We start from the raw sequence: 27675 nt of genomic DNA, 5'->3' as shown, positions 1-27675 counted from the left end.
ATCTTGGAAGTTAAGCAGTCAGGCCTGGTTGAAAATTGGATGGATGATTTAAATGTTGTGAACTGCCCAGAGGACTTTGGCTCTGGATGGTATAGAAATGATGACGACGATGATAAAAATAACAATAACAGAAGATCAAGCAGGCTCTGGGTGGTACGGCTGGTGGAGATCAAAGCCTGTATCAAGGAAAATGAGGCCAGAAAAGGGACAGCTGGTAGAAAAAAGTATCAATCTGATTTGATATGACAATAATGTGATATAAATTTCCTCAACCTGGTGTCATCTCATTATTCCTGATGGGGGTTGTAGTCCGCTGCAGCTGCCTTGTGCGAGACTGGGGAAGTCAGGTGTGGCAGATCGGCTCAAGGGACCCAAACATTTGTGGGCTGGTCAATACCTGTGACATTTTGGAATGGAAGCCGTGCGAGGGATGTGCCCATGCACAAAACCGTCTCCAGGCTGCTTGGGGCATCACAAAGCACTCATTTCCCACAAGGCAAACCGGTGAAACAGGAAAGCCCCTTGCCGGAAACCTTAAACAGACGGCAGAGGGGGGAGCCGAGCAGTGTCTTGCTCTGTGGCCCATTTCACAGAAGGAAAGACGGAGGACAAATAAAAGCACGGATCGTGCAGAACTGAACGGCGGGATTCGTTTGCACAAGATGCAGTGGCAGGCGACGCTTGGGGAAGGCTTTACAAGGGGCTCGCCAAAGCAACGTCCGGGCCCGGCGACGGGTCCCGGCGGCCACGAGCCAGCCCCAGGGAGCCGGCCGGCCAGCGCCCGGTGCAGGTGGGGTCCGCGGGCTCCCGCAGGGGCCTGGCTGGCGCCGGGGTCCGGCCGCGCAGCGAGCGGGGCGCGCGGGCCTCGCCACCCTCGGTCCGCGCGCAGTGGCGCCAGCGGGGAGCGCGGCGGCGCGGCCGATCCTGCGGCTTGCGCGGCCCAGAGGGGCCCCGGCCGGACCCGCGGCGCCCCCGAGCGGCTCGCCCCGGCCGGCATCTTCCGCCGCCCCCTCCGCACCGACGGCCTTCCGCTTTTGCTTTCTGCCGCGGCGCCGACGCCCTGCAGCGCCTAAGCGCTTCCCTCCCCCCCGCCCAAAAAAACCCCAGTCCGCGCCGCTCTCCGCCGTTGCCAACTTTTTTACTGGCGTTGCTCCTGTGCCTTCCGCGGAGGCCAGCCCGCATGCGCCTCCCTTTGCCTCTTTTTAAAATTTAAGCCGAGGACAGCTTTTTCCGGGCAAGGGAGCGAAGATTTCCAGGCTACTGCGAAAGAGACGGGACTGCGGGGGGTTTTCCTCATCATCCCTGAAAGGCAAGCTGCAGCCAGGAGGGCTCCGGGGCACCGGCCGTCGCTGCCCAGCCCCTCCCTTACCTATCGGGCGGGGAGGGGCCGCCTGCCGCGGTGGGAGGGGCCGCGCGTGGGTCGCCGGTCATGTGAGCGGCGGGGGAGTTTTAAAAGCGGGGGCGCCGCGCTGCGCTTCCTTCCTCCGCGCTCAGGCTCCGGAGCGGCTCCGCGCGCGACCGGCCCCTTCGCCCCGGAGCCGCATGCGGGATGGGCGCCCTCCGGCTCCCCGCGGCGGCGCTGGCGCTGCTCCTGGCGCTGCTCTTTCCGGTCGACGCAGGTGCGTGTCTCGGGCAGGGCCGTCTTCACGCGTGGGCCCGAGGGGCGCTTGCCCGTGGGCGCCATACTAATCCGTGCATGGGAACCCCTGGAAAGTCGGGAAACTTCCAAAATTAACGGTAGTTGCCGTTGCCGTAGGGGCCCCAGGACACCGCTTTGCCCGGGGCCCATCATGCTGTTAAGAAAGCCCTGCCTCCGGGCCCTTTGCTCCTCTGCCATGAGCCCTGAGCCTCCGGCCCTCGCACTCGTGGGGGGGGGGGGTCCCCCTTGGCGCAGCTCTGCTGACTTGCCCCTGGGGAGCCCGAAATTGCGGGCAGCGCTGTGTGCCGGCCCATGAGAAACGAGCCCAGTTCCAGGAGCAGCTCTTCCATCGGGCTCACGGCTCCGGAGGGGCAACAATGAGCAAGTTTAGGCAGGAAAAAGTAAGCCTGCGAAACAGCCCTCTCTAAAACGGACTGGCAATCAATGCAGCGCAGTTAATCTGTGGGACTCCGTGTTGCAAGATGTCTAACCTTCCTTGTTTTCCCTGCGGTAAAACGAAATCAAAGGCAGCTGCACTGGTTTACAACAAGCCACGGAACTAAACTAAAGATCCGTGGTCATGTTTAGTTTAGTTTTGCTTTGGGGTTAAACTTTGCAAGGCCGAAGACTTGCCCGAATCGTGTGTCTGTGGCTTCTGCACATGTGTCCAGTTCCAAAATGGGCAATTCCTATTCCTTCTCATAATGTCACAACCTTTGATCCTATCAGGTCAGCATTCTCCCAGTAAGTACCCCCCAACACTTTCCTTTCGTGGGCGTTCCTTGTATGGAAGAGGTTTCGATATGGGATAGAAGGTGGGGATGTCACTGGGAGAGCCTCGCCTTTGGTCTGGGACCAAAGAGCAGACGACCCCACTGCCGTACGCAGAATCCAAGGCTTCCCTCACTTCAGTGCACATGCTGGTTTGGAGCAGGGCCTCCGCTCTGCCTGGCTAAAGGGATGCTGGTAGCAGCTTGTTAAAAGCCTGTTTGGAACTGAGGAAGGGAGGCAGCTGGGGAGAGAAGGACGGACAGAGTTGTGCAAGAGCAAGAAGGTGCTGAAAAGAAGCACAGGATCCGCAGCTCTCGGAAGGGGTGTGAGTGACTTTCTTAGAAAGGCAGTCCTCCAGGAGGGGTGGGGATTCCTTATCTCTGCCTTGAACTCACCTGAGGATGCATCACCTTCTGGAGGAGAGAGTAGCTGCTAGGACCCCTCCCCCCGGCATGCACACGCTGCAGGCAGGCAAGAACTGAACATAATAATAAAAGGTGAAAACAACTATAAACTGTTCAAATGAAAGAGAGGCATTTTGACTTTATGAGGGGAGACAGTGTGGAATCTCCTTTGCAGTTCCAGGGCAAACGCTCTTCCAACTGCAAAACTGGAAAAAGATCTTTCCTCCGACGGGCCTCTGTAAGTCTGGGTGTATTCAGAAGCACCTCTCCTTATCTTAATAAGCAGGCAAGTTCTTGCTAAGGCAACTGGTCTCTTAACCATGCCCTCAGCCATGTAGGGCTTTAAAAGATAAAATGCTTCTGGATGTTCATCAAGGGTAGCCCCATGTGAGGCAAATTGCAGTAGTCTATGCAAGATGTAACCAGGCATGGATAAATGTTGCCTGACTAGACTGAGTCATGAAAGGGGCAACTGGGGACCAGGCATAGCTCTGGATTGTGTAGGATTCCAGAAAACGCTAAAGCTACAGACTTGATTTCGGGGGCAGCATGACCCCTTCCAGAACTGGCTGAATCCTCATCTGTGAGCCGGGCTTTCTAGGGACCTGCAGCACTTCCGTTCTTTCTGGATCTGTCCTCAGCCTTTCCAGTCTGATCGGGACCTTTTGCTGCCGGGGTGAAGAGCGGTGGTGCTCCCTGCTACTCATGGGGCGGCATCCCCCCTGCCCTGCCCTGCCCTGCCCTGCCCTGCCCTGCCCTGCCTGCAAAGGGAAGCTTGCATGGTGCAGCAGCCTGTCCTCCAACGTGCTCCTCCGCCGCCTGGCCCTGGCCGCCTGCAGCGACAGCTCCACTTTGCCCCACGGAAGGGCTGGCCCTGGCCTCCTCTGGCCCAGGGTCTTACTCAGGCCATGTTCAAGCCTTCCCACGGCTTCCTTGTGAGACATTTCCGTGGGTGGCAGGTGCCGCTCTGCCTGGATCCCACCCTGAAGAGTCTGCGCCTCATGAGTAGCGCAGCGCTCCTTGTGGGCTGAACCTGTGCTGCTAACAGGAAGTGGAGACCATCTGATCAGCAACTTCAGCATTTGGCTTCTTGGAAGCAAGAGAGCGGGAGGCAGTGGTTGCACTTGATGGAGAATCAGCAAGTGCTTGGCTTCGTCCGGATGGTTTCGATTTCCCAAAAGCAGCCTTAATATAATGTCCCACCGCCGTGGAGGCCAGCAAGAGACACTCCTTTCCGAGAGAGCTGCAAACAGCTGGATAGAGGCTTCTCTTTTGTGGTGTGCACAAATATTTCTTGTCTCTCTCTTGCTTCTAGTCAGTCGGGTAGAAATTGGTCCCACTCGGTCTAAATCCCTGCTCCAGCACGAAACGCACTGGGTGACGTTGTACTGGTGACTGGCTTTCAGTCTGACCTACCTCGCAGGGTTGTTGTCATAAGGGTTAAATAGATCATCTATGCCCAGTTTGGGCTTCTTGGATGGAAAGGCGTGTGGCAAGTTAGCATTTATATTTACAGTTGCTGGTGGGCAAAAAGAACACGAACAAAAGAGCCAAACTACCCTCGTGAGGGCTTGCCATTGGTGACAAGCAATGGAAAATGGGGGGCAGGGTGTGGATGCGGAGAGCCAGATCCTGCACCCCAAAGCTCACGGGGTGCCCCTGGGCCAGTTGCCTGCCCCCAGTCTAAGCCTGCTTCATGGGGTTGTGTGAATTAGATGGGGGGAGAACACGCACCCTCTCAAGCTCCATTGGATCAGGGCCGAGGGCGCTTGCTGCCTGAGCCGAGCAGCGGGTGGCACCTCGCCCACCATGGGGTGGTCAAGGGGGGCAGCACCCAAAGCCACACGGGCTGTTCATCTCTCACAGGGAAAAAGAAAAGCCACCTCAAGGGGACCCCCCCCCCCAAAAAGCCAGGAACTCGCTGCTCTTTTGCAACACCCAAAATCAGCTGCCTCGGTCCGCCTCATGGCAGGGCCAGCCTTGCAAGATGCTCTAATCTTTGCTTTTACTGTTCTCTGGTTCGGATACTGTCTTAGCACACGGAGTCCAGCATTGCTCAGGAAATTCCAGCTTTTCCACCTTTTTGTTCCCACCCTCCAGGCAAAAACTTCTGGCTTTTCCGGCAGCACATCCTGCAGCAGCGGGAGAAACACGCTGCCGAGGCTTATGGTCGCTTGGGGCTCCTGAAGCAGGGGACGGAAGGCAGGGCATGGAGCTTTCTCGGCAGTGGCAGCATCCGGCAGCCCCTGGACCACTTCAGCTGGCAGGACCGCCACACCTTCAACCAGGTAAATCACAGCTGCGAGCTCCTGTGGGCAGGCGGTGGGCCAGACCTGCCTATGTGTCCCTTCCTCCGCCCTGCTTTGCCCACAGATGTTCTTTCCCGGACTTGAGAGGGGTGCCCCTCCGCAGTGGAACGGGGGACAAGTCACCACTCCCCATAGAGAACCAGAACACTGTGGGGCATTTAGAGCGTGTGGGGTGAGGCAGGAGACCTCTTTCTGCAGCGGGGCTGTTCCCCATAGGAAGAAGTCAGTTGTGGTGCAGTGGGCAGAGAAAGGCAGGCCCCTGCCCCGAGGAGCCTGCCATCAAAGTTCAATCCAGGGGGCGGGAAGAGAGGCAAGAGCCAAGGGAGGTGGAGTGCGGGAGCCGAACGCGACCCAGTGGTGTTTCGCAGGCTCTCCCCCATGCAAAAGAGTAAAAAAGACACTCCTGTGGACAAGAATTCTCATGCGCTTCTTGTGTTGCATATGAAGACCGCAAAGGGAGCCATGTCTTCAAAGGTGTGTCCAGGAACAGGAGGAAGCAAAGTCCAGGTCTGGCTGCTGAGTAAACATTTCCAGGCACTTCCTTGCCTTTGCTTGCTTCGGCATCCTGCTGGCCGCGCACGGAGAGAGAGTCCAACGTTCAGAAAGGGTGACTGTGAAGGAGGATTATATTGTCACTTTCTCCCCGTGTTTCAACATCACACCGTCTGTGACCTCAGTGAGGCTGGAATAGATCTAAGGAGACCTGGGCTTAGTTGTGCCAGAGTCTGCAGCGTCTTAAACCGGTCGTGGTCGCCTTGGTGATGGGAGCTGATGAATGGAGGCGAACAGGTTGTTTAAGCTGCTTTGGGAGGAGACCTCACCTGTGGTTTTCTTGGCCAGGTGGTCAGGAAAGGTGACGGGTGGGAGCTTCATAAGGAATGCGATTGGCCAGGAGAGAAGACAATCCAGAAGTTGAAGGCTGCTTAAGTCAGCCTTTGGTGGATGATGGGAATGGTAGTCCAACACATCTGGAGCTGATTGGATGTTACTGGTAGTTAGCTGAAGGGATATATCATGAAGGGTATACAAGTTTATTTTGATGGCCAAGCAGAATGGCCTCAAGAATAGTGACTTCGGCCAGTCACAGACTCTCAGCCCGACCTACCTCACAGGGTTGTGGTTGTGGGGATAAGATTCAGAGCAGGAGGAAGAGAACAATGTAGGCTGCATTGTAAGGAAAATGGGGTGGGGGGATAGAAATCTGATAAATAGATTATTAATGACAAGCTGTTCTCCATGTTGACAATCAAGAGCATGGTGAGTCCCTGGGGGACGATTTGGAAGTGAGGCTGCTTTGACACTGGATTGTCTTTCCTGTCGGGGAGTTTGATCAGCCAGTGCAAAGGACCCCCCTCCCCAGATTAGCCTGCTGGGGGCTGGCATGGAGCGAGGTAGCCGCTTGCCTGGGTTTGCTAGCCGCAAGGAGGCGTGGTGGAAGGGCTGTCCTTCCATGACCCCTGATAGCTCAGGAGGCAAGGAGCGTGGTGGCCAGCAGAGTCAAGCCACCCTGAGGACACCCCCTCCCCTTCAAAGCATCCGAGGATCAAGGGGCCCCAGGCGGGGGTGCAGCCTGGCCGCCGTGAGCCCCTCTGGAGGGCTGCGGAGCCGAGCTTTCGCACTGACTCCTCTCCCCGTTTCCCTCCATCCACAGAGGTTCTGGGTGAATGCGCTTTACTGGAGGCCTGGTGGGCCGGTGTTCCTCTACATCGGGGGCGAGAGCGCCTTATCCAAGTATGACGTGCTGTGGGGTACGTGCCCTTGGCTTGAGCCTAGCGCCGTGCTGCAAGCGAGGGTCCCTTCAGAGGGGTGATGCGCTCCGGGGCTTGCTGGAGGGGGGCTTGTGATGGGGGTCCAGTCTGCATGCCCCTATGGGCATTCCTTTCCCTGGCAGAGGCAGGGTTCCTGCACAGTCGGGGCCCACAGGTCTGGGGCGGGCCTTTGGGGTTGGGTATGAGGATCAGCTTCCCCTTGTCTTTTCCAGGCACACAAAGGGTTGTTTGTGCCTGCTTTTGGGGGAGAAGGGCCGAGTGGTCTAGCCTTTCACAGCAAAAAGCTTGGCTTTTTCCCTTGCTTGGTGGTCTCTGTCCCACAACTGAGTTTTCCACCCTAACAGGAGATCTGGGGGAGCAGGATGTGGAGGAGGAGGACTGACCCTTTCCTGCCCGGCCACCGTTCCCCTTGGTGATTGCCTCTTGCATGTCAATTAAGCAGAGCAAGAAAGCCAGCTTCTGTTGACACCACTTGGGGAGGGCCAGGGCTTGGCCCCGCGACCCCCCTGCTGCGGGGAAGCACAGTGCAATGTATGGGCACAGAGGGGCAGGGGACCCTCAGGCCATTAGAAAACTTTCCTGGGAGGGGGCCGGTTTGGCTCTGTCCAACGACCCTGATGCGCTGACCTCATTCTTGTCCGGATTACAGGGCACCACGTGGAGATGGCCAGGAAGTATGGCGCCCTGGTGGTGGCCCTGGAGCACCGTTTCTATGGCGCCAGCCTCAACCCCGACGGGCTGGAGGACCACAACCTCCGGTTCCTGACCAGCCAGCAAGCGTGAGTCGGCACCTGGCCACAGCTCGGGGGGTGCATGGGGGGCATCCAGCCATATCTTGGCTTAGTTTTCACAACCAATTCTGGTGACAAGAAGCCTTGCAGCTCTCACCCCTGAAGTTCTTCTTTGCATGCATCCCTGATGCAGGGCCTATGTGTTTTCAAGACCTCCTTGAGGGCTAGAAACTTGCTATTGTTCTTTTTTTCCAGCAGAACTGCAAGAGTTTAATTTGTTTTGGCCTGGAAATGGGCTCGGGGAGGGCTGCTGGGGGGAGGTGTCAGCTTTTGCTGTCCCTGCCTAGGAATGCAATGTTGCATCCTTTGGAATGAGTGGAACAGCTCCTCCTTGCTCTCCGTTTGATACGTCGATTGCCGTACTGAGAATCCTGCACCGAAAGGGGCGCCTTTTCCTTACCCTACAGCCACCCTTGCTGTGAGGATATGATCAGGGCATTTTGAGGGGGCTTGCGGGAGCCCACCTGTGTCCTGGATCCTCGAGCTTTGCTGTTTTCTCCCTCCGCAGTCTGGCCGACTTCCTTCCCTTCCGTGACTTCATTACCCAGAAATATAAGCTGACCCTGAACAACACCTGGATTTGCTTTGGAGGTTCCTATCCTGGCAACCTGGCTGCCTGGTTCAGACTCAAGGTGAGGCCTGGGGAGCGTCCTGTGAGGAGGCCTGGGACTCATGCAGGTGCTGGAAGTCTCAGGCTGAGACCCTGGTGCACAGGAGAGGAGGCACAGCAGGGTGGCGGCCCAAAGCAGCAACTCCTGGGTCCCAATGAACTCCTGGGTCCCCAGTTGCTCATCTGCAGCCAAAGGGCTAGATCGACCACCCCCAATGCTGTACCCAAACTTCACCTCCCGTCATCTCCAGCCCCTTGGAGTGATGGGAGCTGATCGCAGGTTTGGGTGGAGCCAGCTTGGGAAAGGCTGATCCCAGGAGAAAATAATTCTCTCTCTCTCTTCCTTTCCGCTCAGTATCCCCACCTGGTTTTCGCTGCTGTGGCTTCTTCTGCCCCCGTCCGAGCCCAGCTGGATTTCACGGGCTACGACAAGGTGAGGGCGCCTGGCCAGGGGCCCTTGGCGTTTGGTGGGCTTCCCCCTGCTAGTTGTATAACCTTGCCGAAAACACGGACATAGACCAAGCGGTACGCACACTGCTGCCTCGGTTTCCCCAGCCCATCCACCTGTGGGAGCATGTTATGCAAAGCCCTCAGAAGGACTGTATGGCTGCACCACCAACCAGACGGGTGGGAGGGTGGTCCGCCCTATTGTTTAAGGCCAGTGGCCTCGGCTGCCGGCGGCTGGGGCTGAGGGCCCATCGCTGCTGACCTTGGACGCAGATCTTTTCCTCCATCTCGATGGTGGGCTGAATCTTTGATGTACAGAAGGTGCCAGGACCTTCTGATCTCTCTGAGAGAAAGGGCGGTGTGGAGAAAGACCCCTTTCTGGGACCCCGAGAGCCATTGAGAGGTCTGGGCTAGGTGGGCCCAGTTAAACTTCCTGGGCTCATTCAGATGTGCCTAAACCTCCTCTTTTGGCGCCTGCCCTCTTTAGGTTGTTGCCGCAAGTCTCGTGAATCCCGTGGTTGGAGGTTCCAGAGAGGTCAGTTCATTAGCCAAGCTGATGGTCTGGAAAAAAATAAATCTGTCCATCTGCAGTGAGCTTCCAGGGATGGGACGGGACGGCAGTTGCGACTCCCCGCCGGGGATCCCGCAGGCCTCTGCGCTCCTCCCCAACGTGCCCGGGGGTGAAGGGGAGTGAGCGGTGACCCTGGGACATCTTGCTGCCTGCCACGGAGGAGCTGAGCCCGCCGCTCAGCGGGCAGCCTGCCTTCCCGGGAGGTGGAAGGGACTTCTGGGAGGAGGTCTATCAAGAGCTCGCAGCACTCTGAGTTGGCCCCTCCCAACCAGGTGCATCCCTGGGTGTCTTGGACTAGCCAGGTGGGCTGGGAAGGATGGGTGCCTTTGCCAGCACATCTGGAGGGTGCTGAGCTGGGCAAGGCTGCTTTGCCCAAGTGCCTGGCATGGTGCCTCCTGTCCCCGCAAAGAGGCCTCCCAGCGAATCCATGAACCCCCTATTTATTTATTTTTATGTATCATTTCAACATCTGTCCCTCTGCACCCGTTTACACGGCGGCTGGCGGGAGGGGAACCCAGGAGGCCGAGCTCTCTGCACCCTCCCCTTACAAAGCTCTCTCAGCCCCCAGCTGCTCCCCCCTTCTCTGCCACTAGGGCAGGGGGCTTCAGGCAGCTGGCTGGAAAGACGGGCCTTGTAGCCCAACCCATCCAGAGGAGGCCGGGTTGGGAAGGTGGCCCGGTTCTGGCTCTCTCCTGCCCCGGCGGCGCCGCACTTTTGCCGAAAGACCCTCCAGACACGCCTTCTCCGCTCTCCCGCAGTGCCTGGAGGCAGTGGCCGAGGCCTTCTTCGCCGTGGAGAGCCTGGTGCACGCCGGGCAGCTGGCCCGGCTCGCAAAGGACTTCCACTCCTGCCAGGCCTTGCAGGGGATGGACGACTCGGTGTTCCTGCTCAGCAACCTGGCCGACTACTTCATGGGCGCCGTGCAGTACGACGGCGAGGGCGCGAGCGAGTGGGGCTCCGTGGCCAGCGTGTGTGCCGTCATGACCAACGCCAGCATCGGTTCCGCCTATCAGAGGCTGATCACTGTCAACAGCGTGAGTGGGCTTCTTTATTTAAACAGCAGCCTGGTCGCCGCTGGTGAGCTGGATTCCCGTGGAGGCGAACAATCTCCGTTTATCCTCACAGAGGCCAAGCAGGCTGCAGCCTGCTCCCCAGGGCCTAGTGCGGGAAGGTGGCTCTCCCTCTTTCCTCAGCGGGCCCCCGGCAGGCCAGGAGGCAAAAACTGCAGCGCTGAGCTTCTGTGGGCTGACCGGCTTTATTTATTTATTTAAGACTGTATCGAAGTGGGCAGGGTGCCTCCCCGAGGCTCAGCAAGAGCCCCTGTACCTTATCCCCCACCCCCTTTTTGAAGTAGGGGTGGGAGATAAGATACTCTTCACCCATCTTTCTGGTTTCCCAGCATATTGTGGACTACAGCTCCCATCATGCTGGGAGAGAGTTGTGGTCCAGGACATATGGAAGGCACTAAGTTAGGGAAGGCTGGCTTAAGACCGCTTATTAGAAGTGCCAAAATCTCATGGGATGCTTTTTTAAGGAGCTGCAAACATTATTAATAAGCCAGCGGAATATTTTCAGTCGGTTTAGGCCCCTTCCCTCAATGCTAGCCTGCACTTTCTGCAGAAAAGGCTTACGAGTATTTTCCAGCGATGTGTTCCCAAATCTTTGGGTGGCAGGCATCTCCGGAGAAGAAGGTTCCTTCGCTTCTCTCCTTCAATCAGGAATCCTCCTTTGAAGGCCACCAAAACACCCAAGGCCCCAGTGCAGGTGCCTTTTTCTTCACAACTCCCGGTTCTCTTAACTCTGTGATTCTGCAACATTTCAGCTGAGCAAGGAGCGCTTGGCTCCTTTTCCCAGATGCGCCATGGGAAGGGTAGCGAAGAACAGCATTGGCACAATGCTAGCTGGGGATGACGGGAGTTGTAGTCCAACACATCAGGAGGGTGGGACTTGAATGTCATTTCTGGCACGGTACCGGCATTCACACACAGCCTTTTCTGCCCAATGACTCCTATTTCTGCTAGATATTTTTACACCGCCTGCTGGCTCTCTGCCTGGACAGCTCTTACGCGGCGTGGCTGGAGACACTGCGCAGTACCCAGGTCCTCGAGTCAAGCATGATGAGGCAGTGGCTCTTCCAGACATGTACCGAGTTTGGCTACTGTAAGTGAGCATCCAGCTCTGCCCGCCCCTTTGGCTCCGCATGCGCTCTGCCCTCTCTGCCGCACCGGCCCGGTAATTCGGGTATGCTCGTGTGGCAGTCAGCGGGATGTAAAACCTGTCGGCGCCTCTAAGGAAAGAGTTAAAATCCCGGTGCCGTCAACAAACCGTGAAAACCATGGGACATTCCAGTGCTCTCTGATTCTCATGCGGGCACCGGAGGTTAGGGATGGGACCCACTGATACTGTCGAAGGGCAGTTTGTATTTTAATAAACAAAAGCCAACTAGATGAGATTGGATTCATCCACTGGCAAGGCGAACCAAGAACACCCATGAGCCGTCGAAGAAAATGTCATCCAGCAGGTGAAGGATTAAATCCAGTGCATAGTGTGACTCTTCTCTTCCTCCGTTTCTGTTTGAGAGCCTTAAAATATTTGCAGTGTCTTCCTTTGTTCTGCTAAGAGAAGCACAAACAGTTCCCTTCGCCTGCTGCAACCTTAAATGATGCCAACTGGAGCAGCCCCCTGCGCCCACCCCAGAAAATCGTCCTCGGCTTCACTCCCACCCTTTCTTCAAAGTGCACTTGGGCAGAACAAATCCAGCAACTGTTGCGCCTGATTTCAAAGGGCAAAAGTAGACAAGTACCAGGTTCCCCCATCCAAAGCTCCACCTCTGGCTCAGACTCCTCCTCCCCCCTTTGTGTACTGGATAGAAGGTAGTTTCAGGTGTCTGGGGTTTTATTACTAGCTAAATTTTAGGACGTCGCGTTTTAAATTTTATTTATTTATTTACATTTTGCATTGTTAAACCGTCCTGACGTCAGTAATGGGACGCTCTACAAAGGTAAATAAATATTATATATTTATGTTATATTTATTACTACCCAATGCACTTCAGAAAGGCGACTGCAAAGAAAATTAAAACCTACAAAACTTTTATTTGGGGTTCCTTCAAAAACATGCAAAACCAAAATGCTCTGCAGTTAGACAATTCCACAGCTGGTATTATTCTCAAAATTGCTCACATGCCTCAACAGAGCTTATACCAGGATGTGAAAAATTACATATTTAAGATCTCTTTGCACGAACATCTTTTACTTTTACGGAACTAACATGGGGAGAAGGGCAGAGTATAAATATTCATAACACCACGTAAGATTCAGTGGTATTTGTATCTGTTACCACGGCAAGTACGATGCTTTTCCAAGAGGAACGGCTGATGGGGAGAGTGGAAGCTGAACTGGGCTGGGACCACAGCATGTGGTTGCAATGAGCTGGCCTGATTCTGCCCCAGGACCACAGCAAGGATGAAGCCCGTGCAGGGGCAAACGGTGGTCCAGTCTGGTTCCCTCCCTTCGAGGATGTTCACTTTTTTTTAAAAAAAAAAAGGAGTTCCACCAGAACAGACACGGTGAGTGGCATCACAGCCACTCTGGAGCCCTCCCTCCCAAGTCCCCCATCGTGGCCCCAGTCCCTGTACCCGGAGGGTCCCAATTCTTTTTCTTCCCTTTCAGATCAAACCTGTGAGGACTCTTCCTGCCCCTTCTCCCGCCTTTTGACCCTGGCGAACGAGCTCAGGATCTGTTCGGCAGTCTACAACGTTTCTGCCAGCAGCGTCCGGGAAGCGGTGACCTTCACCAATGACTACTATGGGGCCGACCACCCCAAAGCGTCCCGCGTCCTCTTCGTGAACGGTACGGAGGCTGAGCTGGGGGTGCCGCGTCTAATTCCACCCATATGCAGGGCCCTTTCCAGCGAGACTGGTAACCCTGACCCTGCCGCAAGGAAAATGGGGTTGGCAGTGTCCATTTGGCATGCAAGCTCAGAGCCCTTTCTTGATGTTTTCAGTTTGGGTAGCGGGGAAAGCCGTTGGCACTACGCAGCCCATCAGCCTCTTCCCCGGTCTAGATCTGGGATTCCCCCAGGCATTGCTCTCCTCTTGGAAAGTCCCACTTGGCAGCCCAAAGAACTAGAATTGTGAAGGAGCACTGAGAATTCTTCCTGTCAGGATCTGGGGAAATATATCAACACGTTTCTTATTTAGCAGCAGTGGGCGATCGACCCTGGACTTACAGGGGCCAGGAAATGGCTTCTGGTCAGCATATAAGTGGCCACCAAGATCCTCTAAATACAATGACCAAATTGTTGGTGCTTTCAGCTGATGCAACTTTCTGCAGTGGCCCCCTCAGTGGGAAACTTTGGGCTAGCCTGATTCTCAGGCTAACCTACCTCACAGGGCTGTTGTGAAAATAAAATGTTGGGGAGATGGACGACAGAAGCTGCTTAGGGCTCCTTGCAAAAGAAGGTGGGGAAGAAGGGCATAAATACGATAATAATTTTTTAGGTAAAAGAGTTGCGGTTGCCTCTTGTGAGCCTCGTCCGATCCATCTGTACGGTGGGTTTGGGAAGCACTAGAAGGAAGCACTGCAGCCTGACTTTTGGCTCTCCCTCATCACATGACTCCCACCTTCCCCATTTGGTGCCCTCTAGATGGCCAGTGGCTGGGCATAATGGGAGCTGTAGTCCCACAGCCTTGGAGTGCCCCAATTGCGAACAGCTATGTTAGACCTTTGCTTCCAAGATGCCTGTTAGAACAGGCTGGCCCTCTGCTCCGCAGTCTCTCTCTGACAACCTCGCTCTGCCCTTTCCGCAGGTGACATTGACCCTTGGCACGTGCTCAGCGTCCTCCAGAATCAGACCCGCTCCGAGCGGGCCATTCTAATCAGCGGCACGGCCCACTGTGCCGACATGCTGGCATCCACGCCCTCGGACCCGCTGCCCCTTGTCCAGGCCAGAGAGGTGAGGAGGGGAGGGAAGGCTGTCCAGAAGGCTGCGGGGGGGGGGGGGGGGCGGCGGGGAAAAGGGTTGGGCGGGGGTCCAGCCCCCCCCCCCCCATTCCTGGGGTGGGGATGTTCCATTTCTGCTTGTCAGTCCCCAGTTCCCTTCTGATCCATGCAGCCTGGCATTAGTTCCTTGCATGTGCTTTGTCGCCAGAAATTCTAATTCAAGGTCAGTCATGGGCTAGTGACTGGAGCAGCAGTTAGCCCAGGGCAGGCCAAAGGCCTGTCCCTCTCGGTGTCTGTCTCAAGTATCTGGTACCCGGAGGCCCACTGCCTTCGAACGTCAAGATTAACTTTACTGGGCACCTCTCTGGCAGCTTTTAAAACCTGGATTAGGGGAGGACCTGGCGTACACTGGCTGAAAGTCTGTGGGAATATTAGGAAGCCGTGTTGCTGAAGCCTCAGAGGAGCTGCACCCCCCTGGCCGCACCCGGCATGCTGCTCCGAACCCCTTCTCTGCCCATCCCCCCCCCCAACTGGCTGCTTGCATCTCCCTGTATGAAGAGGGGAACTCAGCAGTGCTGGGGAAAACGCTCTCCCAGCGTTGGATCCGATGAGGATCCGAAGGGAAGGGACGCAGCCCGTGCTGGGGCAGACGCTCGTGCTGGTAGCGGCCTCGCTGGGGGCTCACTGCCCCCTGCTGCCCAGTCAGATTGGCGCGGTGAGTAAACATGCGCAGTAAGGCCAGCACCCGCATCCTGTCCCTGCGTGTGATTGGCCTGCTAATTTGGCGTCTGGGGGCGTCCTGGCCAAGCAGATCCGGAGCGCCCTGCTAACAGCACAGAGCTCTTTGGCGAGTCTCGAGTTTCCTCCCGTCTCTCCGCAGCAAATCTCCGCCCAGGTTGGCCAGTGGCTGGAATTGGCCAGAAGGGTGCCCCAAGGCCTCTGAGGGACCAGGGGGAAGGCTGGTGGCGCCAGAGCATCTCGCCGGGAAGACCAGCTTGGAACCGCCCTGAGCGCGAAGGCCTCCCTCGAGATCTTTATGGCACTGCAATCATTGTCCTTTTTAATTTTCTGTACACTTTCCATTGCCATTACATTTTTATATATATACATACATACATACAAACAAACAATTGAGTCATCCTTATTACTACCACAGTATTCAGTCCCTGCAGCCAGGTCTACCTTTGGAAAGGTAGCTGGGCTGGGTATAGGGTTCCTGCACTTTGCTTTATCATTACTGCTCTCCGACTTCAGCAATTTGGAGGGTGAAATCTTGCTCTGCATTTCATCGGGAAAATGTCTCATCTTAACATTTGTGTGTGAAAGACCCTGCAGCTGGGCCAGTACGAAAAGGTCGGAAAATATCCGTGGAGGTTTGAAACCATCTTCCCCTTTTGAGGGCTGCAAGAAGCACATGGGCAGTTTCCAGCAGCAATAGAAAAAGACCCCATGTAGGCAGAAGTTAAATGCAGAACTGATGTTTCTCCCTGGAAAAAATCTAAGGGCTGCCCCATTGCCTCTGGATTGCGCAGGGGTTGATTGTGGAGTGCAAGAATTTGACAATCCCTCCTTACATTTCAAATCCAGATTGTTCTTGGAAGCAAGGGCAGGTTCGTAGCCGTGTTTTGAGCACGCCGCAGCTGGGGTGTCGGGCCCTGGCTTGCATGTGTGAATGAGTGGTCACAGGTCAAGGAGCAGCACGAGTTGGTCAGTTCAGATGGTCAGTTCGAAGGCTGCTGCAGAGCGGGCGCCCTCTTCCGCCCGCTGGCCCTGCTCCGTTGGGGGCTGCTCTTCCTTGGAGAAGGCCTCCATCTCCTGGTGCAGCTCCTTCAGGTCTTGGATCTCCAGGGCGAGAGTGTAGAGCTGGTTGAAAAGCTCCAGGTCCTCCAGGCGCAATCTCAGCTGCACAGTGAAGGAGACAATTGATATCAACGCCTGGTGTAGACCATTCCGCAAGCACAATGCGAATTTCAATGGCACAGAAATACAGTAAGTAAATAAATAAATTTTGGTTGGGGTTGATGGGTGCTGCAGTCCAAAACCTGGCCAGCACGGTGTTGCATACCCTTCCAGTTGGACATAGGGTCTCATGGGCACTCTTCCCCCCCTGGAATGTGTATCTTGGTGTGGTGAGGGGTTTTGAGAGATCCAGAGAACAGCAGATTGAAACAGAGACTGTTAAGGAAACATCCAGAAAGACATGTCCTGTAGTAAAAGCAGAAAAAGCTTAGGCTACTGACCAAAGAAACAGAATTTCTAAGGCACGCTCACAGTTTCCAATAGGCATCAGAGAAGGGTGTTGTGTATCTACACACAACATACCACAGAAGCAGAGAAAGGAGAGGACATTGGAAGATAAATCAAGCGTTTAAAATATGCAGATGACACCATAAAGCAGTGAGGAATTGAAATGACTCCTGATGAAAGTGAAAGAAGCAAATGCAAAAGCAGGACCACAGCTGAACTTTTAAGATAACAAAAGTTGGGACCAGGCACAACCTTAATGTCAACAGTTAAGAAACTGGAATTGTGAACGATTCTGTGCAGCTTGACTCCCGTTCCAAGGGAGTTTGGTGGTAAGAAATTTGCAGAAGAGACTTGGATGGGCAGCAATGTAGCAGTTAGAAAAGATAATCAAGTGTAAGGATGTGTCACCGGAGCCCAAGGGCAAGGTCAGCCACAGTACTCTAGTTCTGATCACGAGGTTTGGGTGTGACGGCTGGACAGTGAAGGAAGCCGACAGGAAGAAATCAGAAGTATTTGAAATATGGTGCTGGAGGAGACCTTTGCTAATCCCCAGACTGACAGACAAGCAGGTGCTGGACCAAATCAAGCCAGAACTTGCCCTGGAAGCAAAAACAATGAAACCGCAGCTTCTGCAGTTCATGAGGAGAAGGTCAGACTCACTGGAGAAGACAGTAACAGTAAGGAAAGTCGAAGACAGAAGAGGAGGAAGGCCAGCAAAGAGATGGGGTGATGCCACAGCCTTGAGCTCACAAGAGCTGAGCACGGCTGTCCAGGACAGGCCGTTCACTGGGCTCCCAGAAGCCGGAGACAAACGGCGATGGCGGAGAACCGCTGGGAGGCCGCTGCTTCCACTGTGCCGGGAGGACCCACCAGTTCTCCGTGCAGCCAGGTCATCTTGTCTTGGAGGCTGGAGCGGCTCTCGTCAAATGCTCCGTCGTCTTCCTGCTGTTCCTTCCCAGGCAGACACGATGCAGACAGGCTGCACTTCCTAAACAGTTTGGGTAAAGGGGGCAGCCCTTTGAAGGGAGGGTCCTCCTCATCATTGGACCAGGGCCAGGTGTCTGCCGGAGGATCCTCTGCTCCAGGTTCAAGGCTGTCCCTGGAAGATCAAGAGGGTCTGGTTAGTTTCCTCCAAGAGGCTCTGACGGGGACACGCTGCTGGCCGCCTCGGGTGCCTCTTTCATCGCATGGTGAGCATCTACCGCCGAAGGATTTGGGGCAGCGGCACAAATGCCAGTGTGGACACCTGTTGTGTGTGGAGCGGTCCTCACAAGCACTTTGGTAAGGGCCCTCCGATTCTGTGGGGAGGGGGCCCTTCATCCCCCAGTGGCCTACGCACCTGGGCAGGTACGGCAACGATTAAAGGGCAGCATCCTGACAAGCCCCAACCAGACTGGCTGCTCCAGCTATAAATATGGTCCCGGGGATGGTGCTTGCAGAGACCGACAACAGTGACGCCAACGCATGGTGCTCCTTCAAACGGCTTCCTTTTAAAATAGGAAGCTTGGGAGATGCTAGGGAGTTGTCTTTCTTTATTCCTACACTTGCAGATTCCTCTCTCCCCCATTCTCTAGCTTTGCTGGAGCCAGATTGGTGTAGTGGTTAGAATGCCAGACTGGGCCTACAGAGACGCGGGTTCTAGTCCTCATGCAGCCAAGAGGCTGCCTGGGTGACTTTGAGCCAGTCACCACCCCTCCCTCTAGCCTACCTCACAGGGTTGTTGTGAGGATACAGTGGAGAACTTGGTGCGCCTCTGGTTCCTTGTGAGAGGAAGAAAGGTGAGCCGTAACTGTGGTGATGACAATAACCAGGTTTCCCAGGAGAGCCATTTGGTGGTGGCACCTGCAGCAGTTTCTCGAATGCGCAGACGTGTGTGCCGGTTCAGAGAAGCTGGGGACACCTGGCAGAGACTCTGGAGTGGAGGTGCCCATTCCTGTCATTTCTGGGCCTTGCAGGTGCATCTTTCTTCGTGGTCACATCTCTCCCCCTCTCAGGCCTCAACGGTATATCCTGCCCAGTATTTGCTGTGCCCCAGCTGTATGCCCAGCGCCAGCGCCAGCCGATCCCATTGTCGTCCCCGTCAGACATGCTGACGTGGATGCTGGCAGCGAACCGACCTATTCCTCCCGCACAGAATAAGAACTCAGAACCGCACACATCCCGGTACCTCCAGGGCTTTTACAGCAGACTCCCTTAAGGAGGGCTCCAGGGTTCCTGTGCAAACTTGTGCCTGGATCTCCAAGCGGCAAAAGCAAACAGAAACCGTGTCTTGTTGCTGTGCCGTTATTAAGTAATGGAGGGCACTGCAGTTCGTACACCCGACGCACCCAGACGCCTTTCCCTTCAATAATTATGCAGTTAATGGCGTTCATCGTCAGCCGCCCCTCCTCCGTCCCTTCGAGCCCCGTTCGTTCGTTCGTGGGCACGGCTGCGATGCAGTCTTTCAGAGGCAGCGTTCGCCAAGGTCTCCTTTAGTGCAAGGGTGCTAAAACCAAGATCTTTCCCTCCAGCCAATGCAGGTATAAGGAACCTCTTTCAGTCCCACAGCTGAATATAGACCTGGTGCCCAGGGGGCCTCACCCCTTTACTTTATTTAAAGTTTTTGTATGCCGTCCCCTTGCTATATAGCCTCAGGACGGCTCACATAAATAAACAAACAAACAAACAAACTGTTAAAACCCAGAAACACCCCAGCTGCACAATTAAAACCTATAAACATTGTTAAAAAATTGTTTGAATAAAAAGGTCTTAGCCTGGTGCCGAAAAACAAATAACGACTTTCTTCCGACCACCCACCGTTTGTGCACCCCCCATACTTAAGAGCTGAGGTGCCTCTCCTAAGGGTGGTTTAGGGTCCCAGGAGCATTTCTACAGGGTCAGGAAAAATGAGGGGTGGGGGAAACCCAGCATGGCTACTCAGGATCTCATTCCTGAACTCTTGGGTTATTTTAAGGTTACTGAAACTTGAAGTCGTGTGTGTTTCTCCCTGCTTCCTATCCCTTTTTCTTTCCTTTTTGCCAGCAGGTGGTCTAAGGAGGCTTATTTGCCTCTTACGGGGATCACTGATACAATCATCAGAACTTACCTTCCTGACTCCAGTTCTGGGAATGCTTGCCCTTGCCTCTTCATAGCGGCTCGTCCAAATCCCTTTCCAGTGAATCACGAAGAGGCCTCCGAGGTCAACGGCGATCAGCTGGGATGCAAGGAGCTTGGAAGTTCATGGAATGCAGGGGCATGGATGGAGGGGAAAGGAACACGGACAGGTCCTTTCTCTGGTCCAGGGAGGAGATGGAAGAGGAGTCTGCTGGGTGGGACACCTGAGCAGGTAAGTGTGGGCACCCAGCTGCTCCTCTAGTGCCTCCGAGACCCTTTCCTCCAATGGTCCAAGGCAACTTTGAAACGACTGACTCGTTGCACAGCAGCTGCTGACGCCAGGAATGCCTCTGAAAGGCTCGGAAGAAACACGCCCGGCGCCAGGGCAGCTCAAAGTTCAGATGCTGAACTGGTGACAAAGACTTCGCATGCCCGCCCTTGTTTTCTCTTTCTGCCCCAGAGCAAACAAAGTCCCTCCAGGACCAGGTCAGCAGCAGGACAAGAACCGGCTGCCAACACACGCGAAGAGGGGGACGCTGTGCGGTGGGCCGGTGGCAGGCCCAGGAGTCCGAAAGGGAGGCATTCACCCCGCGATCATCCACGGAAGGAATGCCTGCCCTCCCACAGGATGTGCTGAAGTCTCTGCCTTAAGCAGTGGGTGTTTCGTTTTGCTTCAACGGGTTCAGCACATTCATCCAGGGCCAGTCAGCCGGCAGCTATTAGTCATCGCTGGTTCATTCTGCCAGACAAAGGGAACCGCAACAAAATATTGCAGCGTGGAATAGATTGCTGCTCCTCAGTTCCAGCCATGCCTCCTCTCAGAATACTCCATTCCTTCTCCCACCCAGTTTCCCCTGCCTACCGCGGGTCAGTGAATATCTTGTGCCTGCTGAACACACCAAGCCCTTCCTGAGGCTTCGGTGACCTTTCCCATCTCTTCCCCATTGGCACGGGTGGTTCCGCTTTGGCTACATCAGGAATGGCGCCTCAGAAATGCAGGAAACAGTGGAGCCTCCACATCCAGAGGCAGTCTGTCTCTGAACAGATGCTGAGCGGAAAGGTGGTGCCCCCCAGTTTGCCAGAACAATATGGTTGGCTCCTGTTGAAAACAGAACTTTGGCTTAATAGATCCTCAACCTGATACAGCAAAGCTCTTATGAGCTCGGTCAGAAGCCAAGGAATTACTGGTTTTCCTGGGAGAAAATAAGACTCTATCATACAGCAGCTGGTCAAGGAAATGACACTGGCTAAAATATTATTTCCCGCTATTGTCTGGAAGGAACAGAACTGATGTATGAGTAAACATGCAAAATGTGCAAAATGCCTTGCCTTTGCAAGGGACACTGGCTTAGTACTGTCCCCAAAGGAGACAGTGTCTCTGGCCATGTGCTGAGTGCTCCAACGAGGCACCGCTTTGATAACAATGAATTGTATGGACAGTGCCCTTGAATAGTTGCAGAAAATGCAGAGACACCCACCGTCTCTTATTTAAATAATTATCACAATAATCTTAGAGATAATTAGGAAAATAAATATTTATCCTGGCTTGAAATCCTCTGTCGGAGCTGGACAAAAGGCAGAAATGTTGGCTAAAAGCACGATCCGCTGCGAGTCTATATAGGGAAAAAAAGTCTAGATTTAAACAGGATTGCACTCTTAACCAGGAAAATGCCCTCTAATTGGCGGGCAGCTAGCCAGAGAGTTTGCGGGCGTTTCGCCTGGACTCATGACTTTTCCAGAAGGAAAACACTATGCATATACTGGACGATTTCCTCCCCTCTGCATTTCTCCGCCTGATCTAGAAGCATGGGATCGCTCTGCGCGCTTCACGTGCACTTCCGCGCAGCTGGACGCGCCGTTCGCTCGGTAAGATCAAAGTATGCCCATCTTTGGCTTCGTTTTTACAGAGCCCGGTTTAAGACGCATGCGCAGTCAGGTCGGCAGGTAGGCGGAGCTTTCCCCACCGCGGTGTCACATGTCCTGTTCAAGATGGCCGCGCACATGTTGGTAAGTGACCTGCGGGAACTCCTTTATAGTTTTGCTGGGCGGGCTGATCTCGCAGTTTGCAGGGGAGAGGATTCAAGTCTGATACTAGTGGAGCTGCAAAGGAAAAGTATTTATTTTTACAGGGCCCCTTATGGAGAACGAAAAGTGTGCTTTTTCCGGGCGGGCGTTGCAAGCCGAAAAATACATGCAGTTTTCTGGAAGGGGGAGCTGACGTTTTTAACGCCTCTTTGCATCCGCACCTGAGGTTGCCAGCGCGTCTTCTGGCCTTACTGGTGCACCATTAGCGTTAGCGTGCGTTAAGCAAGCAATTGAAGCTCCACACCCCCCCTCCATTTCTCTGCCAGGGGATACCACGCCTTCTTAAATTCTCTCTTTGGTCTTTACCGATAGTAAGTCCTGTTGAAGTTTAGGAGAAAAAGCGTCTCTTGGCATGGATGCTTAAGGATGCTTCGCTGCTTGCATTTTTGTATTTCGGGGGTTCTGTTAAAGGAACAGTAGCAGTGGAAAATAACATCTCATGTATCTTTATAAGGAAATGCAGATCAGTTATTTAAAGTCTGAAAACATAGTTTATTTTGGCAGGCATGTGGATTCTGATGTCGTTTTCAGGTGTGTTTATATGAAAGTTGTTGCTATTGTTTTTTAAGCTATTGAGATTTTAAGGAGTTCTATTCAGAAAGTTTGATGGTTGTTTTAGTATTTGTGTTGGAAGAAGGGTGGGGTGATTATGGGAAGGTATCCTCAGAATTTTAAACACTCAGGAGCTGTGCATTCCAGATTCATTTGTCCTGAGTGGAGAGAGATGATCTGGAGAGCTTCAGTGTTGTTTGCTGTGTGGCTGGGAGGGTTAACCAGTTGGTGGTGCTATAAACTCAGAAGAGTATGTCAGTAGAGTTTTCTTTAATGGTTCAATATCTCTTTTATATAGCACTGTATGTAAGCACATTTAAATGTCAGGTTACCACTTCTTTCTGGTACAGATTCCTACACTTTTAACTACTTATGACCAACACCTTGACTTTCCTGAGAAAATACAGTTTAAATACAGTTAAGTGTAAGCAAATGTAAAGTGTCCAATACTGAAGCAAAACAGCCTAATTTCACATACACACTGATGGATCTGAGTGAGCAGTGACTGACCAAGAAAGGAATATTGGGATTGTTTGAATATTGGGTGGATAGTTTGATGGAAATGTCAACCCAATATGATGCTGCTGAAAAGAAAGAGAAAGAAAGAAATCCGTGTTGACAAATATTTGGAGAGGAATCTAAAGTTTATTTTATTTTAAAATAAACCTGTGGATATTGTTTGCCTATATCTGAATCTATTGCACAGCCAGTCTTAGAACATAATGCCCAGCTCTAGTTTCCACACATCCAAAAGGATGGTGTAGGGTTGGGAGTGGTGTAGAAAAGAATAACCAAAATGGTTCGGGGGGTGAAACAGTGAATTCCCTATGAGAAAAAAAGCCCCTGTGGAAAAATATGTACACTGCCTGAAGCTTTTTAGCTTAGAAAAGGAGTGAGTAATGATATGATAGAAACATATAAAGTTGTGCATGGTGTGGAGAAAGTTAATAAGCAGAAATAAATTGTGGTCAGCTGCCACGAGAAGTTGTGAGGAGATCCTCACCTCCTTTCCCTGGAACTGTATATCTCACTTGAATGTGCCTTCTTCTCCAAATAATTCTCTCCCTTCTGACTGGTTTATTATTTTCCCAGATGCGACGCAGTAAAGGTTTCATCTCTTTGCTGTACACCAGCGCTCGGCACAATAGCAACTCAACAGGTCTCCCTGCTGATTCTGTGAAAAACAGGGTCTTCCGATATCTCTGCAAGCACTTCTACGATGTTGAATATTTTGCACAGACAATCCATAGTCTAAAGAAGTGGAATCTTCAAAGGAAAAACAGGTATATGCCCTTGTGGGGGTGGGGAGGGGTGTTTTTCAGCCAAGTTTCTAGACCTTTGGTAGCTGAGAGAATTCTCTCCTGCAGCAACATGGTTAATTTGCAGACTTGCATTCTGCTCTTTTATCACATTTTGTGCTGCCCTTCTGCTTTTTGCGCTTTAAAAAGGTTTTACTGTTGCGTACGTCTGTTCTTTAATCCGGAAGCCGTTTTATCCATTTTGGCAGATTGAAAATGGATAAGCAGGATGTCCATCTCACAGAGTTAGTTTCTGATCTCCCCAAGTTGCTTTTCATTCCCTTTATTCAATGAATTTATTCACTTCGGTACCATTCAATAGCAGACACTCTCTAGATGGTTTACAAAGATTAAAGTCTTCAAAGTATATAATGAAAACCATATACATATAAACGTGCCACACAGAGAGCTTTCTGAAAACGATTTTAAAATGCATTTGGCCAGTGTGGTGTGGTGGTTGGAGTGTTGGATGAGGACGGGGAGGTCTGGGTTTGAGGCCCCCCTCAGCCCTGATCCTCCCTGGATGACTTAGAGCCAGTCACTCATTCTCCACCTCACCTACCTCACCGGGTTGTTGTTATGAGGATAAGATGGAGCTGTGTAAACCACCTCGGGTTCCTCACAGCAGTTAAAAAGGCAGGATACAAATGCAATGTGAAGATGATGATGATACCTTTGTCCAACCTCATTCTTAGGCACTTTCTTGAGGCATGTCAACACCATGGAGACGACCTTGTAGCCGTTGCCTTTGTCCTGAATCTAAAGGGAGGCGTTAGGTATGTAACGTGCACTCTGGCAGTGTCTTTCGCCCTAATGGGGATGCTGTAAAAACCTTGTAGGAGGATACTGGTCCCTTGAGGGCAGCTGGATTCTATTGGCTGTTTCTTGGATGCGTTTTTCTGTCGCCTTTATAGCCCATTGTCACTGCAGCAAACATGGGGGGCATCTTACGCAGCTAGTTTTGATTATGAATGAATGTCGTTACAGGTGTGATCCTGTTGAAATTTAAACAAGCAAACAGAAGTCCTGGCTTTCCCTAGCCAGCCATGCAGAGCATTCTGCCTTTAATTATTTTGCTTGCACCCAGAGCTACGTTCAGAAAACAGGGTAACGGTATTTCAAGCCAATCAGTCTGGGTTACACAGGAGAGCCGCCCTCTAATTCTGCACCAAGAAAAGAGCTGTTCCACAACCTGCCTCAATGATGGGGAAGGACCAAAAGTTTTACAGACTCAAATCTGCATGTACACCCTTAACGTGCCAGCTTTGGCCTGAGCCGCCCCATGAAGCACGATTTACATTGCTGGAGCTGTATGAGACTGACGTGTGTTTTGTTTTAGGTGCCAGGGCCAAAGGACGTGTCACTATGGGAGCATCAAAAGCTGGCAGAGCACTCTGAATCTCACAGTGGGCCAAGAGGTCCTTGTGGAAGCCATTGACCTCAGCGGGACTCTCATCAGCTATGAGGGTCTGGATAACCTGGGTGCGTGGCTCCTGCAAGGCTGTAGTCCTTAACGTAAGGGTAATCCACTGGAGGTTCTGGGTTCAAATCTGTCCCCTGGCAATTTCACAGAGTTCTCAAATTATGGGGGTGGGGGAGGTAACCGAAACCTCATTTACTTGAGGACTCCTTTGAAGTCCTCAAAGAAGTGAGGGTCCTTAGTGAAACCCACAAGCCCCCCAACTCCCCCCATGTTAGCTACATTGTGCCCTCCATAACCTTCCAAAAAGGAAGAGCTGAGGGAATCCTCACTTCAGTTGGGGGCCACTTTGCCCCCCTGTAATTTCACATGATGCCCAAAAATAATAAACGCAAAAATTGTACTTAGCTAAAATTGCCCGAATTCATACACATTCTAAAATGTATATTAAGGGCAAACAAATACACCGTGCTTTACACGTAACAGGACTTCTGTTCTCTTATAAACTACACACATTTTGGCTTTGGTAAAATACCCTATTTTATTTTAAAGGCAGTGGCTACAATTTTTGCGGTTTTTGCTGTAGCCTGTTGTGGTTAATCTGCAAGAAGGGAGGGCATGTGAACAAGCTGATCACTCTGGAATGGAAAGCAATGGTGGCATCCTCAATGCCTGCCTTAGCTCTTTATCGAAGTGCCAAATAATTTGGAGCCCCCGTTGCGGTCCTGCCGTCGTGGGAGCCAGGACCTCGTTCTGTGGTGCCCTGCGCCTGGGGATGGTGTCACAGCCTGTTTTAGAGCTTTACTTCTTTTTTTCTGGCCCCTCCTGTAGTGAATCTGAAAGCCCTGAAGCAGCTGGACCTGAGCAGGTGCCCCAACATCGACGACTGGAGCCTGGGCCGGTTTCACAGCTTTGCAGATGTGCTGGAGGAGCTTTCGCTGGCTGGCTGCCCCCAGATCAGTGAGCGAGGGCTTGCTTGTCTCCACCATCTCAGGTGAGCGCAGCCACTGGGGGTGTTTTATTGGATGCCGGTTTCGTTCCAGTGTTGGAGAAAGAGGCGGGAAGCTTGTAAGGAGGCAGCACGTTCTGCAGCTCATACCGGTTGTGCTGTCCTATGCAACCTGGGGCACTTCTGGTGTGTTGGACTACAACTCCCAGCATGCCATTGGCTGGGGCTTGCTGGGAGTCATTGGCCCAATACCTCTGGCTGGGGAAGGCCGACAGGCATGTGACATTTTCCTAAGCTGCTTGAGCCTTGCTCTGCTCTTGGCATCAGTCAAGCAGATCGAAAGATAAGCAAGGTGTCTTTTAAAAGTGCTGTGAGTCAGGCCAAGAAAGCTGGAAAACAGGACGATCTGGAAGGGGTCTGGGCCACCGGGACAACCCCTCACCTACAAAACCTGAGTCAGGTTTACATCACTGGGCACTGTGTTGGCAAATGAGCTGTTTTTGCCCTCCCAAGTTTTCCGAAGGGGAAATTCCCTTTGGAAGATTGTTGGTGACATCCGATTACTCAGTTATGCAACAGATTCCAGGCCATGAAAGGGAAGTATTTCTTCAGATGGCTGAGAGCTTGGCCTACAGAACTCATGGCCACAGGTTGTGGTGATGGCTAATGGCTTAGAAAACCAGCCTTTACATGTAACATTTTTTATCTCCCTTTTTGACACAAAAAAGCTGCTCAGAGTGGCTTCCAAAGATTGATCACAAGGCCCGCCCTACTCTCAGATTTCTAATCTAAAGGACAAGACACAAAATCCAAAGGTTTTGGGAAAGAGGAGGGGAAGTGCCAGCCACCTTCCTCATGCGCCATGTTAGTAATGCACCATGAGCAAAATAGCCTTGAGAGGAGTGCGCATGCAGCCCCAGAGGTTTAAATTAGGACTGCCTAAAGGATACATGTAAGAGCACAAAATAAGCATTTGTAAAAGAAAGTTGCATGCTTGGTCACCGCAGGCTTCCTTTTATGCTTTCCCACTTCCACCATGGCGTTTGTCACCTGCAGGTTTTATAAGGACTTAAAACATATTCTTAATGCTTTAAAGACTTCTGCTTGGTTCATCAGGGCACTGTTCTGATTGATTGGGAGGGTTTTAATTGCTGGCTCTAACAAATGGGGCACTGCAGTCCCAAATAAAATTACCTCCCTTTTGGTGAGGCCGCTAAAGATTGAGCCAGTTGCTGAGCTTGCTGCTGAGCTCGCTGCTTTGCTAATTATGCCACCCTGATTAGTGTGCTCGTTAAGAATCGTGGGGAACTCTCTCATTCCTGCTTCCTTGGTGGTTGTTGCAGAAATCTGAAGCGCCTGAACGTCTCGAACCTCCCCTCCATTCCAAACAAACCGTTTATTCGCATCCTTTTAGAGGAGATGCTTCCCCACTGTGAGATCATTGGGATGGAGAGTGATGAAGGGCTGGTGCAGCTTACGGACGGAGATGATGCTGAGGAACTTCAGAACTCTGCCAGCAACCGGAAACACGCCGAAATCTCCGCCTGAGTGGGTGAGGCAGCACTGCAGGGAACCTCACCTGATGACGCTGGTGCTTGCGAAGTCTCTCTGGTCCTCCTCTGCACCTGGTTGACACAGGGACAATGAAGGATGAGGTCATTCTGGAGGATGCCAGACCTGTTCTCAGTTCTCCTTCCTTTGGGCTGGCATCATTATTAATTAAACCTCCATACTTGGAAGCAGAGCACCTCTGAGCTCGTTGTGTTATGAGTTGTAG

The 27675-nt window shown here is 52.9% G+C and overlaps 3 protein-coding genes across 6 annotated transcripts; 2 read left to right on the top strand and 1 right to left on the bottom strand.

Annotated features, from left to right (window-relative positions):
* Window positions 1–1526: 1526 nt before the first annotated feature.
* LOC123025766 (thymus-specific serine protease-like) lies at window positions 1527–15384 on the top strand. The gene is made up of 12 exons (XM_044434748.1): window positions 1527–1619; window positions 4915–5102; window positions 6775–6871; window positions 7542–7671; window positions 8192–8315; window positions 8649–8726; window positions 9228–9275; window positions 10070–10345; window positions 11333–11471; window positions 12983–13162; window positions 14122–14267; window positions 15135–15384. The coding sequence occupies exons 1-12, from the start codon at window positions 1550–1552 to the stop codon at window positions 15195–15197; spliced, it is 1539 nt and encodes a 512-aa protein (XP_044290683.1). The 5' UTR covers window positions 1527–1549; the 3' UTR covers window positions 15198–15384.
* A 64-nt stretch (window positions 15385–15448) lies between these two features.
* LOC123025771 (protein FAM167A-like) lies at window positions 15449–19717 on the bottom strand. The gene is made up of 3 exons (XM_044434759.1): window positions 19587–19717; window positions 17372–17600; window positions 15449–16156 (listed from the first exon to the last, which is right to left on the bottom strand). Exons 1-3 carry the CDS (start codon window positions 19628–19630, stop codon window positions 15968–15970), a joined length of 462 nt encoding a protein of 153 aa, XP_044290694.1. The 5' UTR covers window positions 19631–19717; the 3' UTR covers window positions 15449–15967.
* Window positions 19460–27645, top strand: DMAC2 (distal membrane arm assembly component 2). Of its 4 annotated transcripts, none has more exons than XM_044434754.1 (7): window positions 19460–19826; window positions 21502–21601; window positions 23324–23514; window positions 24225–24305; window positions 24869–25011; window positions 25781–25943; window positions 27242–27645. In XM_044434754.1, exons 1-7 carry the CDS (start codon window positions 19726–19728, stop codon window positions 27444–27446), a joined length of 984 nt encoding a protein of 327 aa, XP_044290689.1. In that variant the 5' UTR covers window positions 19460–19725; the 3' UTR covers window positions 27447–27645. The 4 variants fall into 4 exon arrangements, with proteins under 4 accessions (XP_044290689.1, XP_044290692.1, XP_044290693.1 ...); XM_044434757.1 differs by having other exon boundaries at window positions 19523–19826; window positions 27313–27645; XM_044434758.1 differs by lacking the exons at window positions 19460–19826; window positions 21502–21601 and adding an exon at window positions 21764–22210.
* Window positions 27646–27675: the final 30 nt, after the last annotated feature.

This window comes from Varanus komodoensis, unplaced genomic scaffold (assembly GCF_004798865.1).
Source record: "Varanus komodoensis strain SLA01 unplaced genomic scaffold, ASM479886v1 scaffold29_1, whole genome shotgun sequence".
Classification (NCBI taxonomy): Eukaryota; Metazoa; Chordata; class Lepidosauria; order Squamata; family Varanidae; genus Varanus; species Varanus komodoensis.
This window is presented reverse-complemented; position numbering and strand designations above follow the sequence as displayed.

Bases quoted from the DNA above. Each gene is read 5' to 3' on its own strand.
- LOC123025766 (XM_044434748.1), top strand. From the start codon at position 1,550: ATGGGCGCCCTCCGGCTCCCCGCGGCGGCGCTGGCGCTGCTCCTGGCG. The intron at 1,620-4,914 runs GTGCGTGTCTCG...CCCACCCTCCAG, and splicing joins GCTCTTTCCGGTCGACGCAG to GCAAAAACTTCTGGCTTTTC. The intron at 11,472-12,982 runs GTAAGTGAGCAT...CTTCCCTTTCAG, and splicing joins ATGTACCGAGTTTGGCTACT to ATCAAACCTGTGAGGACTCT.
- LOC123025771 (XM_044434759.1), bottom strand. From the start codon at position 19,630: ATGAAGAGGCAAGGGCAAGCATTCCCAGAACTGGAGTCAGGAAG. The intron at 17,601-19,586 runs GTAAGTTCTGAT...TTGATCTTCCAG, and splicing joins CCAGAACTGGAGTCAGGAAG to GGACAGCCTTGAACCTGGAG. The intron at 16,157-17,371 runs GTGGGTCCTCCC...TTCACTGTGCAG, and splicing joins CCTGGCTGCACGGAGAACTG to CTGAGATTGCGCCTGGAGGA.
- DMAC2 (XM_044434754.1), top strand. From the start codon at position 19,726: ATGCAGGGGCATGGATGGAGGGGAAAGGAACACGGACAGGTCCTTTCT. The intron at 25,012-25,780 runs GTGCGTGGCTCC...CCCCTCCTGTAG, and splicing joins TGAGGGTCTGGATAACCTGG to TGAATCTGAAAGCCCTGAAG. The intron at 25,944-27,241 runs GTGAGCGCAGCC...TGGTTGTTGCAG, and splicing joins GCTTGTCTCCACCATCTCAG to AAATCTGAAGCGCCTGAACG.